General features: G+C 41.7%; 1 protein-coding gene and 1 long non-coding RNA gene across 5 annotated transcripts in view; both read left to right on the top strand.

Moving 5' to 3' along the window:
• The first annotated feature begins 2,158 nt into the window (after positions 1 to 2,158).
• On the top strand, positions 2,159 to 6,089 carry LOC128415411 (uncharacterized). Its single transcript, XR_008330946.1, has 2 exons — positions 2,159 to 3,627; positions 4,159 to 6,089. It is a non-coding gene; the product is annotated as an uncharacterized LOC128415411 (long non-coding RNA).
• A 6,417-nt stretch (positions 6,090 to 12,506) lies between these two features.
• The window catches only part of EEIG2 (EEIG family member 2), a 30,490-nt gene continuing 22,936 nt past the window's right edge, over positions 12,507 to 20,060 (top strand). For 2 of the 4 annotated variants that reach the window (XM_053391569.1, XM_053391571.1), the window contains exon 1: positions 12,519 to 13,193. In XM_053391569.1, the coding sequence (XP_053247544.1) occupies positions 13,045 to 13,193 (149 nt within the window). In that variant the 5' untranslated portion in view covers positions 12,519 to 13,044. Of the gene's footprint in view, positions 13,194 to 20,060 lie in introns of all 4 variants that reach the window. The other 2 variants (XM_053391570.1, XM_053391568.1) reach the window with 2 other exon arrangements.

The raw sequence follows: 20,060 nt of genomic DNA, 5'->3' as shown, positions 1-20,060 counted from the left end.
TAAAGTCAGTATGTAAATCATTTTAACAAATGAATCTCATTGAACTTTGGGACTTCTTTTTGAGTAGACATGTATAGAACTGCGCTGTAAATGTTGACGTGTGAACCTTGAAGCAAAATGGCTATACTAAAGGTTGCCAACTTTTCTCGTTGGGGTGTGCTTCCCCACCCAATTGCTGCACCTTCCTTCCTGGAAGGCTTCAGAGCTGGGTTTCTACATGACATTTAATGATTGAAAGAATCAGCATTGGCAGCACAAGCTTTAATACCATTCATAAGCTTACCAACCAGCTATACTCATCCCTGAAATCTTGCAGTTCTAGTTCTCTCCAGTATATGTAGGAAGGTATTTCATACACACCGAACACACATCATTCTGTGCACAGTACTTTTCAAAACAATGCGCATAGGGTGTGCATGTGGTACACCCTGTAATTCCTTGTCAGTTAAAACCAACTTGTTGGTGTGCATAATTAAGCATATGGGTGTGCCTAGTCATGCAAGCAAGTGCCGAATGAATGCTGGTGGTGTTTTTAGTTTTAAATGGAATGAACTTCAGTGGAGTTGCTTGTAATCTATACTTTGTATAAGTATAGTAGCTGTTCCAGGTAAAAAGTATCTGCATGCAAAATGCTTTATAGCCTAATTTTAAGCATACTGTACTCAGAAGCAAGCCTTACAGTGGGGCTTATTCTCAATAAAATTGTACAATGAATTCCCATTAATTCTCATCATTCTTTACAACCATATTGTGAGGTGGGTTAGGCTGCAATATACTGATTTGCCAGAGGTTCTAATGGGCCTCCTTCTCCACCCCCAACAACAAACCAACTCACAAAATTTGCTGGTGTGCATGCACATGTAGTTAAAACTATATTTGAAACCGTGCAGTAGTATGTGATGTTTATGTGCACACGCTCATGCAAGACATCTGTGTATTTTCCTTCTGTGTTTGCCCACCAGTACTGCTTAAAGTTACATTTCATGACATTTGGAAACTTACACAGTATGGGATAATAAAGTACCTTAAGTGCATGAAGAGTTTCGCTTACTCCTAGTCAAGCTTGCCTCTTCCTGCTTCTGGTAGGCTCAGGGATGACGAATGGGAAGCAAGTGGAGAAAATACTTCCCCATTTCCCACTACTCAATTTTGACCACCCAAGATTTCAGTCACCATGTGCCTACAGCTGGTTGAAGAAGACTTTCCACTTCCTTCCATAGCAAACAGTTGCCATTGCTGTTCTAATCTCCCGATCAGGCCAGGCCAATCCCTGCAGCTGCCTGGCCAAGAGCAATGGCAGGATGAGCTCATCCATCCATCCATCCATGTGCACAGGCCCAGATTTAGGTGTGATGAGGCCCTAAGCTACTTAAGGTAATGGGGCCCTTTATATGTCCAGCTGTCCTTTGTCAACAACAAATTGTCGCTGATTTTTGTGTTGAATATATGCTGTACAGTATGGTAATTTATAGACCTAATAAGTATCTAAAGCCATTTGCATATGTTGCCATGCAACCAGTCTATGCAGAATGTAGGCACCCTATATATAGAAATGAGCAAACCAGTGATATTTTAGGGAGCAGGCTAGCAAGCCATGACTTACATCATATTATCTTTTATTTTGGAAATGGTACATTTTTTTCTTTAACTTTTTGGGGGGGCCCCCAAAGCGAGTGGGGCCCTAAGCTATAGCTTGTTTAGCTAATACATAAATCCAGCACTGCATGTGCAGAGGGGTGCAGTGCAGACTACTTCTGCTAAAGCACTTTAAAGCACTGTTTAACAAACCAAAGTCTCAAACCTGCCTATAGTGGTTTCAGGGTTGCTTTTTTATGGGAAAGGCAGCAGAGGGTGGTGAAATTGGTTGCTGAAACAGTACTAAGGAAGGATAAGTGAAACTTTGAGGTGTTCTTGCAATCAGAATTCACACACACACACCTACTAGAGGTCCTCTTTTCTCCCATGGGTGGAAAAAGGCATTGATCACCCCCACCTATCTCTGTGCTGGTGTTATAATCAACTTCACACCCATTCCAATGCATTTCCCTAGAAAACTCAGCACTGCAGGTGACTGCATAACATCGCACTACATTGCAGGAGTGCGTCACATGCTGTCCTCTACCAGCTCACCCCAAACCCACACTATGGATATAGCAATATAGGGTTGATATGACTCCAGGGTAGCCAATCTGATGTTGTGCGCTAAAACTTCAATTGCCAGCAGTCATCATTTTGGAAGTTATGGTTCAAAAGCCCTGGGGGGAGGGACCACATTAGCTACCCCTGATGTTATCCATCTTCTCTCAGCTGCAGCACCCAGCACCCACCCCTACAATATGAGCATAATATAAAGGTGGACTTCCTTTGCCTTGGCAGGGTAATTTCAAAAATGTCTACAAACTTGGGGAGAAATACATATCTGCATGAAATAAGACCTGACCTCGTAAGAGTACAAGCTCCTGTCACTGCAGCTAACTTTTGTTGTGTGCTTGATATACTACTCCCAATCACAGATACACTGCATTTCTGAAATTTCTTTTTAGCACTATGAATAAGCCCTGCTTGTTTAAAATGTGTTTAATGGGTACTGTGTAATATAGTCAGTCATTTGCATTGTAATGGGCATTGTAACGTGTTTGATGGTGGAAATCTGTCTGATCAGGTGAAAGTTGGTTTAACTGTCACTGGGGTCCTTAACTGACAGTTGAGGAAAGAGGTTGGAGCTAGAACACTCAATATGCAAAAGAAGGCTAGAACCTATGCATATTCTGATTGGTGATTACAGGTTTAGAATTCTTAGTTAGGCAGTGTGATTGGCTGGTGCTCAACTAGGTGGGGCACAAGAAGTGAATATATAGCTGGGTGCTATTCAGTCAAGATCAGTCTGTGTTAGTTGGAGACGGATGCCAGCAACCACCAGCAAGATAACCAAAAGAAGAAGACAGCAGAGGAAGAGACCTCAGAAAGAAGATCTGAAAAAAATGAAGTGTAGCTTGGTGGCCAGAAGACTTGCTGGGGCAGCTGAATCACTTGGCTTAGAGTAAAGAGACATGGGAAGAACGTGTTTACAATATTAAGGCAGAAGAAATGAGAGGCAGTTTAGAATGCTAAACAGATCTGCACTTCAATAAGTTGGTAGGGATCAAAACAGGCTTTAACAAAAGTCCTCAGTTACAGCACTGGTAAGGCTTAACTAGGGTGGAATAAATATGAGGTCAATCTGGTAGAAGAGTTTTAATAGGGTAGCTAATTGCTCCCTAAAAGCTATATTTGTGTTTAAAGTGGCAGTAACAAGTTAAAGTATTAAAAATAAACTCCTCCCCTATCGGAAGAGAGCAGGTACCAGCTAGGAGAAGCACAAAAAGCTCAAAATCCTATAGACTTAATGTTTCCTCCAAGTAGATGGGGCACATAATATTGTTGGCTGCCAAGCAGGGGCATGCTCCCACAGAATGCTGGCTGGCTCTTGGGGAAATGAAAACAAGAGGGAAGGGGGAGGGGTGGAATAATGTGATTTCTAGAAAAGGGCAAGGCTGGTTGACTGAAACTGAACAGGAGCACTTCGCACTGCAACATTTTGCTGCGATTCTCAGTTGTGCTCATCTAACGGCCGCAACCCACCAGAAAGTAAGCATTCTTAATTACATTAAAATCAGTGTGCTGTGTTAGATGGTACCTTTTGTAACCCACACATGGTCCTTTTTGAAGGAAGACAATTTTAGGCAGAAAAGTGATTCTAATCATTTCAAAGCTTTCCCCCTTGTTTCTGAGCAACTGTAGTTTTTTTTTTTTAACCCATGATAATTTCATGAGACTGAACAGTGATGTATCCAGATTAAGGAATTTAAATTACAAGTCTCTAGATATGTTTAAAGTGTCCTGATTTTTTCCTGCACTTTAGGTGTAAATAGAATGCCAGCTACACTAACAGCTTTCACTGCTAAGTCCGTTACTATATCGACAAAATATGGTTTCTAAGGCAACGTCAACACCCAAGGGACTTCAGTCAGGGCAAAATCGTTTTTCAAAAGATATAGTCTGTTTCCAGCATCTACATCAGGAAATCTCTTAAAAGCTGAAGTTGGAATGTTCTGAATTAAAGCTAAGTGTCATTGCAAGTAACCTATAACTGTCTTAATTATGTATTGTGCCAACCAGGGTAAGCCCAAGACATTTTGGTGCCCAAATTGGTGCCCTCCACTGCCAGGGAAGAAGGGATGAGTGAAGATCCATATCAGGAACGAGGGGGAAATAAAGAGCGACATCAATATCTGCTGCCCCTGTGGATCCTGGCACCTGAGGCAGTCGCTTCACCTTGCCTCATGTTTGGTGGGGCCCCGGTGCCAACAGACAAATGATCTTTCCTCAGAAAAGCTGCACAATTTGGAACAGACAAATGCTGATCCGGGAAGAGTTAAACACCACCTCCCCACCTGCCATTTCGCCACTCTGTGCCCTCCTCTGGAAATGGGGCTTCCTCTTTAAAAGTGTCTGACAGACTACAGTTGCATGAATTTGCATATATTATATAATGGGCAGTTTAGGCCAAGGCAACGGGAAGAAATAGGGGGCAAACAATATAAATAGCTGAGGAATATAGTCACCACACTTCAAAGTTGCTTTTTCATACTTACTTGGCCTTTATATAAAAAAAATACATGTCACTAAGATGTTTTAAGTACATTGACAAATGTGGAATAGACATGGCAAACACATGAATCACACACTCTTCAAAGGGACAGAATGAACTACAACTCCCTCTTGAATGTGAGCTTAACAAGCAAACCTAGCTCCTTGTACAATTTGTGAAATGGATCACAGGATCTCCATGTAAGAAAAATACATATGGACTATAATATGTGTGAAGTATAGAACAAGTGCTTATTATGGTACCAGTACACAGATCACATCACATCAACCATTTCTTAAATAATAACAAAATTGTACAAGTGGACCTGGCTGACTTCCATTTATATAGCCAGTTTTGTATCTTGACTGTTCACTCGACATAGTGGTATGTATTAGAGAGGTCTACATAACTATTTTTATGCAAAATTTTCACCCAGCTATTCTGCTATTCATATGTTGTTTAAAAGCAACTGAAGAGTGGTCATAGTGTGTGATTGCATAAGTTGTTTTAATACAGATACTGAGCTAGTGAGTCATTCAGACATCCTGTGTTAGCTCATCATTTCTGCTTGAACAATAAATTGCATAGTCAAATTTGTTACCTTTGACAGTTTCTTAGCTACATTAAAACAAACACTGTGTTTTGAAGTCATTCACGTATGACTGCTGGGAAAACAGAAAGCTACAAGTGCAAATTGCTTTCTTTTTTTTAAAGGAAAATATAGCATCTGGAATGTTTGATTGGGATCAACTGCCACTTGGCTGCTTCTCTCCCATAACTGTTGATTATTAGTCATTCTAGCTGATTGCAACAGAGGGAAAAGTGAGATAGTACAGTCTATGGGACCAACTGTTAATGGCTCTGCCTCTCCTACAATTGCCTCAATGACCATTGAACCTGCTCATGAAACGGTTACAGTATGTAATTGTAACAGAATAAATGCCTGAATCTGGATCTTTTCCTGTTCCTTAACTATCTCTTTTCCTTTTTATACCATAACTCTTAGCTTGTTAAGTCTGTGGACAGGAGCTTTGTTCTCTCAACATTCATACCACTGCCTAAAAGATGATAGATGTCATTATTATTATTTCCTACAGTTGACAAACTATGAGCTCTTCCAAATATTATACAGAAGTACAAATGCTATATCAGATATAAGGTGGCTTAATAAAACGATATTGTGGAAACGAAGGCGATAAATATATGATAAAAATAAATGTATATTTTTAAAAATAAGTAGTTTGTTGTATGTGTATTAAACAATAAAATCATATTGTCGCAAGCTTTCATGTCAAAAGGCAAGGGCATATAACTATTCATGCTTGGCTTGCCATGGCAAAAGATCAGCAAGGACAGATATCCATGTTAATTGTATGCAGACTCCTACACACACACCCCTAAATTCCTAGGCCATTCTCTTTTTGTCGGTTGAATGTATCTATTAAACAGAGAAAACACAGCTGGTTTTGTTTTTTGTTTTTGTTTTTTAGATGAAGGCGCTCACCATGACAGCCCCCCTAGTCACAGCCCAAGGGAAATCAATACAGGAAGCCCTAATTGATTCTCTGATTTTCTCAATGCTAAGATGCCACAAACAATAGTGTAGTAAAACCTGAAAGCCTCATTATCACCTCGTGCACTTGCCAGATCAAGAAAGATCTGTCAATTATCTTAGATCTCTAGCAGATGATGTCATTGCTCCATCTATGAAAATAAGTCCTAGAGCTACATTCCCTACATTCCTCTTCGGTTATTACACCACTGCTTGACCTCCTGTATGCTGGCATGGTACCTAAACTAATTAGAGCATTTCACCTATTGATTGGTTGATTATGGAGAGCCCTGAGATTTCTAGAGTCCTTTCCAACATGTACTTAAGGGGGCTTTAAAGCCTTGACCTGTCCATTCTGCCTTTGTTAAACAGGCAAGATAATGTGCAATTCTAAGACAGCTATACTATTTTGTAAGTCTTTTGCCAGCCGAACCTATGACTGGTTTGGCTCCATAAACTGAGTGAGTCATCCAAATGTGATTTTGCAGACCATGCTGCTGGCAGCAATAAAACTGCTAGCACATTTGCAAAGCTAAGCAGTGCCTGGTACAGTTTCACATTGGATAGGAGACCATGTGTTGAGACTAGATGCATTGCAGGTGGTTGGACTAGATGACCCTCAGGGCCCCTTTCAACTCTGCAATTCTATGATTCTAAGTTCTTGGCACTCCCAACTAGGTGCCTGTTTTTTGCACTTCTGAATAGGGTGGCCAAAAGCTACAGGGAGCAGGGTTCCTGCACCCTTAACAGCTGTGTGGAAGAAGGAATTTTAACAGGCTTCACTAAACTATTAAAGGTACAGAAACCACATTCTCTTTTGCTTCAGTTTACCTTATTGCCAGATGCAAAAACAGGATGCTTCTCATGTACCTTTAATATAGAAGAGGAGATTTTAGCAGGTGGAATTTGTCAAATAGACCAAACTGGTCTCATCCATTGGTTGGAGAAGTTGCAGCTATAGGTAGTTTGCTTCTTTACCTATTCAAGAAATAATATTTTGCTCCAGTTACCCCCTGCTAAAAGGGATTCATGCTGTGGCCCCAGCCAAAGGACTTAGGGGCAGTTTTGTATTGTGTTTGTGGGGTGTTGGTTTTTTAATAGTATTACCTGTTGCTTGTAAGCCACCTTAAGAACCACTTGATTGAAAGGCTGGGTATAAATCTTCCATGGTTTGCATCCATCTGTCTCAGGAGATATTGGAGGAGTGTGCCTTTGGGAATGAAGTCAAACTGTTGGAAGGTTGCAGCACCTGCTGTGGCTGTTGAGACCAATGTGGGAGAGACATGTTTTGTTGCACCTGGGGCAGATGAAGGCATCCAGTTGTGCTACTGCAGATGCACCATGTCATTTCTTCTCTCTGCACTCCTCCCAATGATCATTCCTTCTCTGGTCACTGCTGACATGAGCCGACTGATTGTCTCCAGGCACTGCAGTCATCTGCAAGGGCTGATGTTGCCAGCCTTCATGTCATGTTTTTAAGTAACCCAGATTTGGTCTGCCAACAGGCCCAGTGCCTGAAGTCAGCTCCTAGTAGAGCACATTGTTGGAGATCCTGCCATCTTCCATTCTGTGGACATGACTAAGCCAGTGTAGACATCTCTGAGACAGGACTGTGAACATGCTGGGAGTGTGGGCTTAGGAGATCACATCATTTAATTAATAAATAACATATTATAATAAATATTCAAATAAATAAACAATAATATCAAACATTAGCTTTTCTCCACAGATATTCAGGGTGAAAAGTCCTGTCCACCTCTGTATCTGTCCAGTTTGGGGAGGGCGGGTGAAGCACATAGCTAAGACTACAAATCAATTGTATATAAGGAAACTTTTACCAGATTTTCATAAAGGAAATTGGCTGATGTATAGAGCACTAGATAAATTTTTAAAATGGAACTTCTGTTTCTCTCGTCTGGTTCTCCAGAAGTAGGGTAACATTTGTGTTACATGTGAGCTACATATGCATTTACCATTAACCATATTTAATTTGGAACTGTTGCGCTTTCACTCAATGTGATGCATTGATATTGGTGTCAACAATATTAAGATGTTATATATACATGCATTGTCTAACACAGTCCTTTAATTAGTGTGATTCCCATTTGCCTCAATGCCACCCACATCTGACTCTATTTATAGCTCTTTTTCTAAGACATGTACACTCCTGCTTAATATAGCTTATTAAAAGGTTTCTGTTGTTCACCTCCAGAACAAAATTGAATACAATAATGGGGCTTAGACTTTTAGAGGAGCCATGTACCCATTTACCTCCCAGTGTGCAAGAAAGGTTGCCAACTTAAACTGCTCATAATGGCACCTTAATATGCAAATATTAACAGGTGATGTTTATTTTCGTGTTGTGAAAATCTCCAGCTGTTGATTTATGTATTTCAGGTTGTAGTTCTGTTAAAGGGCACAAGAGTGGCAAAACGGGGTTGTATCTGATCATTTGGCAAGCCTTTCCAACACACTAAAGCCAGTGGTAGTATATGTGTGCAGAATCCCACCCTCCAGCACCAAATCTGATTGTGGTACAAAGGCAAATGCATGACAGGCTACTGCAGTCTTCTAGGATTCTACCCACTTACATCAATGTATTTATAGTTAATTTTCCAAGGGAATGCAAACTTATTTAATATAATAGCTTCAGAGAGAAAAGGCAAAATAGCTACTCCATACCATGTAACTTCTGTACCAGGTGTATCATTTCAAGTAATTGTTAGTGTTTTATGTTCCAAAAGCCACATCCTTTCAGTTAATCTTTTTCCTACTGACTCCAAGAAAGTTATACCATCACCATAGTTATATTGCACTTGGTTATTTTTCAAATACAGTGGTACCTCGGGTTAAGTACTTAATTCGTTCCGAAGGTCCGTACTTAACTTGAAACTGTTCTTAACCTGAAGCACCACTTTAAGTAATGGGGCCTCCTGCTGCTGCCACGCCGCCGGAGCCCGATTTCTGTTCTTAACCTGAAGCACTATTTCTGGGTTAGCGGAGTGTGTAACCTGAAGCGTATGTAACCTGAAGCGTATGTAACCCGAGGTACCACTGTAGTATACAAGGTGGTGTTCATCAGAACAGACTAGTTGATCGCTGACAGAGTGCATGGAGCCTAGAACAGGAAGCAGGGGCAGACTGGACCCTGGCCTGTTTCCTCACAAATATAGCACAGGTAAGGATGACAGGCATTGATCCTATAACAATGGAAGGCATGGGACCTAAGCTGACATGAAGCTAAACTTTGTTGCTAGTTCCCAGTTCCTTATTCAACACAGCTACACAAGCTGTCTGAAGAACAATAAGCATATATACCCTTGAACCAGGGGCAAAAAGCAGCTTTGGGCTATGTCTCCATGACTGGGAGACTGCTTCTTTCGAGATGCACAGCACCAGCATTCTTTCCACACCAAACAACATTCATTCATTTAACACATGATGCAGCCAAGAGAATCGATAACTGGGAGATCATGTTCACTTTGTTTTTGCACAAGTGACTCTCAAGTGTGATGCCCCCCAAGCCAAATATGGTTCATATGTACAGTGGTACCTCGGTTTATGAACTTAATCCGTTCCGTAAGTTTGTTCTTCAACCAAAACTGTTCTTAAACCGAGGCACACTTTCCCTAATGAGGCCTCCCACTGCCGGTGCCCTTCCACCATTTGGATTCCATTCTTAGACCAAGATAAAGTTCTCAAACTGGGACACTATTTCCGTTTTTCAGAGCTCATAAACCAAATTGTTCTTAAACAGGACTGTTCTTAAACCGAGGTATCACTATATATGAATAAGGAAAATGTTTTGCACCCCAAAATAAAGATTGAGTCACTCCAGATGACATGTGACCAGTGCCAGGAAAATGTTTCCTAGAAGACATCCTAGCACTCCGTCCAGCCTAGTGTGGTGCCTCCCCATGCTCAAACATAATGTGCCATGATGTGTGTATGTAAATGAATGAAAGTGGGGATATACACTCAACACCACTGTCTTCTAACACTTTAGCAGCAACAGCTATGTGTTCCTAAACTAATGCATAGAAATAGTGATTAGGCTTTATGATTCACAATTCATCATGACCCCTCTCAATGACTCAGTACCACTGAATAAAGAATGTCGTGAAAGTCTGTCCTTTACAAAGCAAAAAGCAAACTATAAAATGATTAATTCATAAAATTTTATTAGTGATGATTGACAGGAGCTTCAGAGTTGATGGGGAACAGAATAATATTTCTGAGATGAGGACAAGAAAGGAAATCCTTGAGCCACTGAAGAAGTGCTTGGCAAAACAAATTTGTGTGTCTCTGATTTCAGCTCCAGTCCTAAATCCCAAGTGCCATCAAACTCAGTAGACCTAACTTTTGAGTAGACTTTTATAGGACTGAATTGTTAGTTACACATATTCAATATCTATATATTATAAAATACATAAAATATATTTTGTTAATACCTTTTATGTATTTTATTCTTCTTGAACATTTGTAATGATACTGTGAACACAGTAGAGGGAGATATAACATCAGGCTTATGAACGGAGGTTTAAAAAAACCACCACCACCAACCACTTTTATAATATACTGAATAGCAAAATATTTAATGCAGATTTGAAAATGTAAGCTGCGGTTAAGATGAGGTGTGTACGTATGCGACAGTTGTTGTGCATGCAGAGATGACAGCTTCAGTGAATACGAGTTTGGCGGAAGGAAACATCAGGAAATCAGGTAAAGACATCCCTACTCCCTCTCTGGTTGAGTGAAAGTGAAAAAGCAACTTGAAACACGGGGGTGGGGGGACAACCACATTGTCCTTATTTACATTAGGACTTAAAACACAATCTCTAATGCCCACCCTACCCCACTGATCCTTCTTGCTGTCACTGCCTGGTCATCTCCCTGAGTGAGGAGAGTAGCCTCCACACTTGCCTCACTTCCTTGGTTGCTGTAAGGATTGGCCTAGGAGAGGGCACACCAATGGAGAAAAGCCCCACTGAACGCCAAATGTCCTCAAAATCTAAAGCCACCCATGTGATGAAATACCATTACACTTGCTAGTCTGATGCAGTGTTGAACTAGGACAGGAGGGAGAGACCCTTGTTTCAAATCTCTGTTCAGCCATTAAGCTCCCTTGGGTGACCTTGAGCCAGTCACTGTCTTTCTTCTTAACCTACTTCAAAGGTTTGTTGTAAAGTCAAAATTGATGGAGACGAGCCACGTACACTGCCTTGAGCTCCATGGATCAAAGGTGATAAATAAATTGAAGTAATTGGTACCGCATTATATTTGGCAAATACATCTTTGGCTCTTCTGCATTTAGGCAATCTGTTAAATCAAGTGACTAACGATATCAGCAGTCTTAATATTACTACGTTTTTTTGCTGAGCGTGCTCAAGACAGTAATCCTCTTGCTATTTTAAGAAACTTCTCCTCAATTGAAGGTCCTTAATACATTTAGAAATCTATCCTGCGCAACGGTTTTTGGCCAAGAAGGTCACAGGAAGGGTGTGAAAGAAGTTTCTCCAGGTCACTGATTCAATAACACAAGCACATATCAACTGTAAAGAAGGTGAGGAGATACGGTATATTGTTTTATGCTCCTTGGCAATCAGGGTGGCTAAAAAGCGATAAAAGGAATGAACCACATCACATTAATCACTGTAAGAGTGGAAGGGTTGGTGGTAGCAACTATTTTAGAGCAATGTGAGACGTGATCAAGGAAAGGATGAGGTTGTGTAATGTAGAAATTGTCCCTCCTCCTCTTATGCTTTGTAGGGTTGCCACTTTTCTGACAGCACTTTAATAACAGCTCAATGACCAACCTAAATTGGGCATGGGTTGTTTTCACCAATAAGCCTGCCCTCTTAACACCTAAATACATACAATGGGAGTAAGCCCCATTGAACACTGTGGGGCTGACTTCTGAGTAGACATGATTTGGCTTGCGCTACAGGGTTGCCCTCTTTGTACTATTATCTTTAATCTGGAACATGTTCTTAACTGTCCAGGGGATGGCAAGTTGTTAGGGCGAGGCTGGGGCACCTGTGGCTCTTCATGTGCTGCTGGACTCTCACCATCCCTAGCCCTGAGGCAAGCTGAGGGCAACTGCCACGGGCGGCAGGACCCACACGACCAGCAGGTCCCAATGTAGATCTTTATTCCCCACCCCTTGTCCCTGATGTATATCTTCAATCCCTCCTCATTCCCTAGGGGGGAGTCATTCTGTGCCAAAAAAAAAAAAAAGTCCCGGGGTCGGCCCTGCCCCCTAACCCCTGGCCATGCTGGTCTGGGGCTGGTGGAAGTTCGCACGGTATGCAGGGCCACAAGGCAGCCCTGAGGGGGTTGGGGAACCCCCGCCATTTTGTCGTTCGCCTCAGGCGCCCAAAACGTCTCGGGCCGGCCCTGCCCCAAACCACTGGCCGCGCTGGCACATAAGATAGCCACGCTGCCCTGAAAGCGGCTGGCGGACTCGCCTCTGTGGCTTCAGGAGGGGAGGCGGTCTTTTTTTTTGAACGGCGGGCGGGCGGGCTCAACAAGGCGAGAGCGGCGGGGTGCCGCTGCGTGGCAGCGCCGCCTGCCTGAGGCGAAGACAGCGCGTGCGGGCGGGAGCGTTTCTAGCGTTTCTCTTCCCCTCCGCCGCCCTCCCCTTTTCTCCCCACTGTTCCTCCTCCTCTTTCTCCTCGCCGCCGCCTCCTCTTGCGCTTGGTCACAAGGGTCGAAGGAGGAAACTGTGCGGCTGTGGTAATGGAGGAGCCGGCAGGGGGTTAGCCCGCCGGTGGGGTGGGGAGGCTTCTTCTCCCCCTCCCCCGCCGCCTTGTTTACTTCTTCCTTCCTCCCTCCTCTCGGCTGCTTCCCGCCGCCCCGCTTCATGGCCTTCATGATGATGAAGAAGAAGAAGTTCAAATTCCGCGTGGAGCTGGAGCTGGACGAGCTCTCCTCGGTGCCCTTCGTCAACGGGATCCTCTTCTGCAAGGTGCGGCTGCAGGACGGCGGCAGCTTCAGCGGAGAGTCGTCCAGGTAAAAGGGGGAGCTAACAGCCTCGGCCGCCGCTGCCACAACCCCTCGCTTTGAGAAGCCCTAACCTGGCCGGAGCGGTGGCAAATGGCAGGCGGAGAGATGTCGCCGCTCAGCCCCGTTATAGTGCGGACGCGCCCCGGCACAGAAGCGGGGCTGCCCCGCTTCGCTCGTAGCCCCAACACACCTGTTAAGTCTTCAGAGGCGCAGGAGACACGCTCATTTTGCGCGGGCAGGGAGTGTAGTCGTAAATGCTATAGATGTGTTTCGGTTTTGATCCTTCTCCTCCTGCAAAACGTGTCCTTTCCCAGTCCTTAAGAGACCCGGTGGGGAATGAACTTGTTTCCTCCTCAAAACCATCTTGAGCTCCCATTCCCACTCCCACCCGCCAAATGCCTATTTTCGGTGCCAGGGCTGAGTTCTCTTCTAACTGCATGATGCACGTGTAATGCAGTAGTGAAGTCAGTGTCTCTGGTTACACCGTTGGGTAACCAAAATAATGCATTTGCCCCAAAATGGATGGGATTCCGCGTGAGGCTTCCAGATCAAAAGGTACTGTTTCCAGGCAGATTTGAGCCCCTCTATCCTATTGTGTTTGAGATAGATAGATAGATAGATAGATAGTCCCTAAGTTGAGGGCTGAAATTGGTGAGATTTATGGAGTAGTTTCCAATTCTGTTAAAGGAGATTAGATGCAACGCATGCACACACACACACACACACACACACATGCATTGCATTGCATCTAGCATCTAATTTCCTTTAACGGAATTGGAAACTACTCCATAAATCTCACCAACTTATTGTTTTCCTTCCTACGTGACCTAGCAGTTCTGTTACTGATCCAGACAACACAGAACTGGAAACCTCCCTCACAAATGTTGAGACCTAGTGTTAGGGATTGCTTAATAATATCCAGTCTCAAAGTATTCCTTCAGTAGACCTATTACAGAACAGCCCTATAAAGTACAGTGGAATTTCTGGGAGGGAACTAGAAAGGAGCCAGAAGGTCCAACGCCCAAGACTAGGCTCTTAGCACCGCCTCGCACAACTATCTCTATTTTATGCCATTTGCAGAGACTAGGAATGATCAGTGTGTTGCATGAAGGTGCCAGCAAAGTAGATAGCTCCAGCTGGAGTACGTAATTATACAAAGTAATGCAGTACGCTACAGAAAAAGATAAAGTAAAAGTCTCAGTTTTTAGCCTGACACGTAAGCTTGTCTGATCGTCCCTAGGGAAGTGGAGAAAGGTATTATTTCAGCCAGTGGACCAGTCACACATTACACAAAATGCTACTAGGATGCTGGCTTGAACCACCTTGAGGCTACTTTATGTGCCTTTCTTTTGTGTTGGAAGCAATTCTCTACACAGTTCCAGTGATGTTTATATGTAGTTCCTCCCTCTGTTTCTGCATTTTGCAATGATATGTTGAAAACTGGCATACCCACATGGGAGGAGGTTCATGCAGACAGGCTACGTGGTAGCCTAGTTTCCATGATGATCACAGAAGCAATTATCAGTCTTTCAATTTTTGTTTTTTAAAAGTAAATTTTATCACTGTGATTGAATATGCAGAGAAGTGTCAAATGTACTGGGTGAAGTTGTCCTAGGTGTAATACAAAAGTCATCCACAGATTTACCCCCAAATGAATATTTAATGAAATCCATAACTCCTCTCTCTGGTTGTCGCAGTGCCTGAAGCTTCAGAGGAAGGGGAGACTTTTTACAATTCATTAAAATAATATCACTACTTCATCTCAGTTGAGAAACCAGTGTTTTGAAACCCTGTGAGGTTCTTCCTTCCAACAGCTGTGCTATGGAGATTTCTTGAGTTTATAATAAGGTATCTTCCTTTGCTTTCTAACCTCTTAAAGGCAAATCTGTATGCAGTGGTTCTTATAAGTTCTAACTTCAGACCAGCATACAAAGAAATACACAGCTGTTTCTGTGTGCCCAAGGGGGTTCAGGGCTTTTGTTTCTTAAACAGTGTGCTCAAGTGCAAATACACATGCACACGTAGTCATTTATCAGTGCTTATTATGGTTAACAGCTTTTGAAACTGAGTTCTCAAAAATAGTTTGGGTTATGGCATAGGAATTTGCTGTTCAAAAACAAAAGGGCAAAAATCCCACTGAATGTAACCAAGCTCTTGGACTTGTTTAAAATCACTTTTGGTTCATCATGGTCACAATTTTCTTGATCCTGCATAGCATTTCTCCCCACTTTAGTGTGACATTTGTAAATTACAACAAAGAGCCTTCTTAACATTCAGCAATACAAAATTCTGTTTATTTCCTGAATCATTCTAGTTGCCTTTTTCTACTTTGAAGATGTGCTCCATAAGCCTGGGTGAGCCTGCTGTTGTTCCACATGTGGAGATAGTTCCAGTTGTGATCTCACCAGGGCATCATATTACAGTATTGGAAAAAAGAGAGATTTGTAATTGCATCATACTGAGGGTTTCAGTTTTCCCGTGTTTGTCTGAGAGTGCCACTGGATCTGATAATGGCAGGATTAACTTGGGGACCACAAAGTGTGAAAGGGTGATCTAAAGTGAAGCATGGATTAACACGTGATTGTAGCTTCTGTGTGTTGCCCAGAAGTGTATGTGGACCTTGACTATCAAGGCCTGTAGCCCTTTCCATCAGAGCTTATCATAATTAGAACCTTGCAATATCAATAATTTTGCATGTGAATTTGCTTCTTTTCTTCTTTCCTCCCCATCCCATTTTCCTTTTATCTTGTGCATACTGTATTTACATTGTAAGCCTCAGGGGAGCAACTGTGTTGTTTTTATTGATCCATAAGACATTCTCCGAGCTTTTCTGAATGAAGAGTGGGGTATAAATGCTTTGAATAAATACTGTCACATCCAGTTTTACACAGTATTACGTAACTTGATGATGTGATCATATATCATGATAAGCCAGGGTTTCTAGCTTATCACAATTTATTATTTATGCTCCTACTTCACTCCTCCTCTCTTAAAAGCAGGAGACTCTTGTTACATCTGAACCCAGGATCTTGTTGGTCCCCGAAAAGCCAGGTTCAACAACCCAGTAACTAACAATGCATGGTTTAAGTTTGGCTAGCAAGCTTTGTGAGAGTTTCCTAGTTTGTCCTGTTTGCACCAAGAAAGGAGTGAAGTGGGAACAATCAGGCAACCAGCATGCTGCTTGTGCACAATAAACCATGATAAGCTCAAAACCCTGCCTTATGACATGAAAACACAGACAATTACTTTTGTGTGTGTGTGTGTGTGTGTGTGTTGTATATATCACAACAGTGTGCCAAATCTGAAGTTTTAATGGAGGTGACAGCTATAAACAACACAAACATGCAGTTACATGGCTTTGTAGTTTATAATGATTATTTCCAAGAATTGGAATATTCACTAATGAGTGAATATGCTTGAGTTTGGTAAATATGAGCTAGCTATTCTTAGGCTAATACCATTACAAGTATTTTTTTTAAAAAAAAAATCTTTGGCATTTTCATTGTGGTCTAGTGTGCTGCATTTTGAAATTGGACTTGAGAAACCCAATTTCAAAATAAATGTTTAGCAGTGGATAGAATTGTAACACACATCACTCTTCTATTTGCAAAATGGTCTTATTTGCCCTCTCTTACTGAGTTTATATGAGGTGGCATACTTTGTGACATATATCTCAAACATGCTATTTAATTTAGTATCGATAACCAGAATTCTGATAATTCTTATAAGCTTGGGATTTTGTATAGTATTATAAGGTAAGGTAAAGGTAAAGGACAGTTAATGTAGTATAAGAACCTGGAAGACATTTAATTAACGCTATTTAAAATTTCAAAGTTTGAGTAGCTGTGATAGAAAAACCTGTGCTAGAAACATTCAGCTGTATAAAAATTATGAACCATTAAATTATGGGTCTTTTCTGTATCTGAAAAGTATAGTTTCATATATTTCTTTTAATAATGTGCACCTGATGTTTCTTTGTGGTGCCCTGTGAGGAAAGGGAAGGGTTAAGAGAGAGTGCCCAAGTTTGTTCAATGTGCTGTACGTCTCACTATGGATTTATTCATCTAAAACAAGGGTAGGCAACCTAAGGCCTGTGGACTGGATGCGGCCCAATGCCTTCTCAATCCGGCCCACAGACGGTCCGGGAATCAGCATGTTTTTACATGAGTAGAATGTGTGCTTTTATTTCAAATGCATCTCTGGGTTATTTGTGGGGCATAGGAATCCGTTCATTATTTTTTTCAAAATATAGTCCAGCCTACCACATGGTCTGAGGGACAGTGGACCGGCCCACGACTGAAAAATGTTGCTGACCCCTGATCTAAAACCAAAGGTTTTTTTTGTACCACAGACTGATCTTAGAAGTTTCCATGATATGTTTCACCACCCTTTTTTTCTTGTTTATTGGAATGCTGTTGCTCTATCTACCAGTATAGTTCCTTGCAATATTAAGGCGTGTGTGTGTTACTAGCTTCTGAGAACAATGAGTTTAATGTGGAAGAAGGCAGTTGCCATTGGGCCGCATGCACACTGTGGGTTGTATTCAACATACCACTGAGCACAAGGATTTCTCCTTGTATAACAGAATGCTTCCTTCTCCCTCATGCACCCTCTAAATCTGTTATGAGTATTCCTCAATTCTCCAGAGCAGATTTGTTGACTGTGGAGGGGGTGATTTTTCTGCCCTTCATAGATTTCAGGCATTTGACATTCAAAGATGTTGGCCTTACGCCATTACCTGGTTGCCTTTCTCCATGCAAATTAACATTGCTAGTGGGGAAAAGTAATGTTGGAAGCTGTCGGCCCGTAGTATTCTGCAGTGCCATCATACTGTTAAATTTTATGATTTAGCCGCAGCGTAGCAGTACATGTTTCCTGGCAAACTAAATCTTAAATAAAATCACAGCACTATGTTGTGTCTTAATTAATTGGATTCAAACTCTTCCCAGCTAATTTCAAATGTGCTATGTAGCTATAAATTAAATTGTACATGGCAGGATTGGAAAAATCCGTTATTTTGCCATTCTTACAGTGTAATCAGTGGGGGAGTTCCTGCTAAGTTCAATGTTACTTACTCCCCAGTAAATGTCTTCTAATTGTGAGTATAAGTTAAAGAGGTAGTCTGTAATGAGAGTTTGCGAGAAGAAATGAGAAGTAAACATTACCTTTTCCCCAGATGTAATGCTAAGGACCAAGTTGAGAAAATGAATCTGTAACTTTCGTGCTGTATGGCTTTGGCTGCAAAGTGTATTCAGTGTTGAAGCCCTAATCTCAGGGTGTATTAAGGTGAACCTGAAATCCCTTCTATCTCAAAATAGGCCTGTGTGTGTATGGGCACACATTTAATCCCCCTTAATTTTGGAGGGATGGACATTCATGCAGTTCTTCTCTTTTCTGTGTATATAGAAGTATTTAGAAATAGCTAATCATTCTGTGCCATATTCTTTTTTGGCGGAGCATTCCTTCCCCCCACCCCAACACTATGTACATGAGATGCAGCATACTTTATAAATATATAGTTCCATTTAGAACCGCAACACATTTTTTATTGTAAAAGTATGAAGTTTCATGCTATTTCCTGTGTTAGAGGCACATTTTACTGGCAAATGACTTTGATTCGTTTAGTGAGGCAGAGGAAATCCAGCTGTGGGGACTTGGCAGAATTCCACCTGACCATATGCAACAAAACTGCGGCCTCAGTTCTTTTTGCAGGATACTGGTGGATTAATGAAGCAGAATGAGATGCTGAGTGCCAGCATACAAGAATTATGTAGCAGTTTCAGTGCTTGGCGGGATATAAATGCTAAAAGGTGTTTGTAAATCCCTAATATCAAATAATGTTTATGTGCTGAACTTCCTTTTTAGTATGACCTGTACTGATAAGCTCCAGACAGTGACACTGGGTTCTTGTTTATAACAGGCTTGCTTTTAATTCTGCAGGTGTGAAAATACATTTGGCATTCCACTCTGTAATGAAATTGGCTCATTTTCATTCTCCAGTTCGATACATTCAAAGTCCTTCCTTCTATACAGGCAGCGATTGTTTTATGTGTGTCCGATATGTGCGTGACCGTGTACTTCATGCCAAACCCAAAAGTGACCGAAAATGTTACAAAAAAGGGGACAGAACAGGGTAAGGTAGCCTTACATGGGCCCCGTCAACGTTGGGTGGGGGTGTTGTGCCGGAATGTAAGTGCCATGCAAACTGGTCTCTGCCTGTATTTTAACAGTTCTCTGAATGAGTTACTTCATCAATAACAAATGACAATTTTTCACACACTACTGATTGAAGCACTTAGAACTCCCTTAGTTTTAGAAACAGCTGCCTTTGCAATCTCCCACGTTGAGCTGAACCAGTTGGACAGCCTTTCTATTTACGGTATTCACTTTTTAATTACCTCAGCCAAGAAGGTTTATACGATGACTATTTCTAATTGTCTTTTCCTCTGTTGACCACAAGTGTTGTTGGGACACTGCATATTCTAGCTTAATGTTTTATTTGATTTATTTACTTATTTTCTGCTTCTTATGTTTGTGAGAAATACATGGGTCACTGCATATTGTGCATGATGGGAAATGGTGTGTCAAGTGGACTGGGTTGCCTGTGAGAGAATCATGTTTTTGTTTTATAAAGGGTTTAGCATTCCTAGTCGCAGGAATAAAATAAAAAGCCACAGGCCCCATCTGCAGACTTGCAGTCTAAGAATAAAATTAAGCCACATTAGGCAGGGAGGGAAAATAAAGGGGAATTTGAAATAAATCAAGGTGAACAGATGTGTTTTAAGGAGGCACTTGAAAGTTAGTGCAGAGGAAGAAAATATATTGGCAGATGGAATGGTATTTCTGAGAGAAGAAGCTGCATGGAGATAAAGA

Source organism: Podarcis raffonei, chromosome 6 (genome assembly GCF_027172205.1).
Source record: "Podarcis raffonei isolate rPodRaf1 chromosome 6, rPodRaf1.pri, whole genome shotgun sequence".
NCBI classification, from domain to species: domain Eukaryota; kingdom Metazoa; phylum Chordata; class Lepidosauria; order Squamata; family Lacertidae; genus Podarcis; species Podarcis raffonei.
This window is presented reverse-complemented; position numbering and strand designations above follow the sequence as displayed.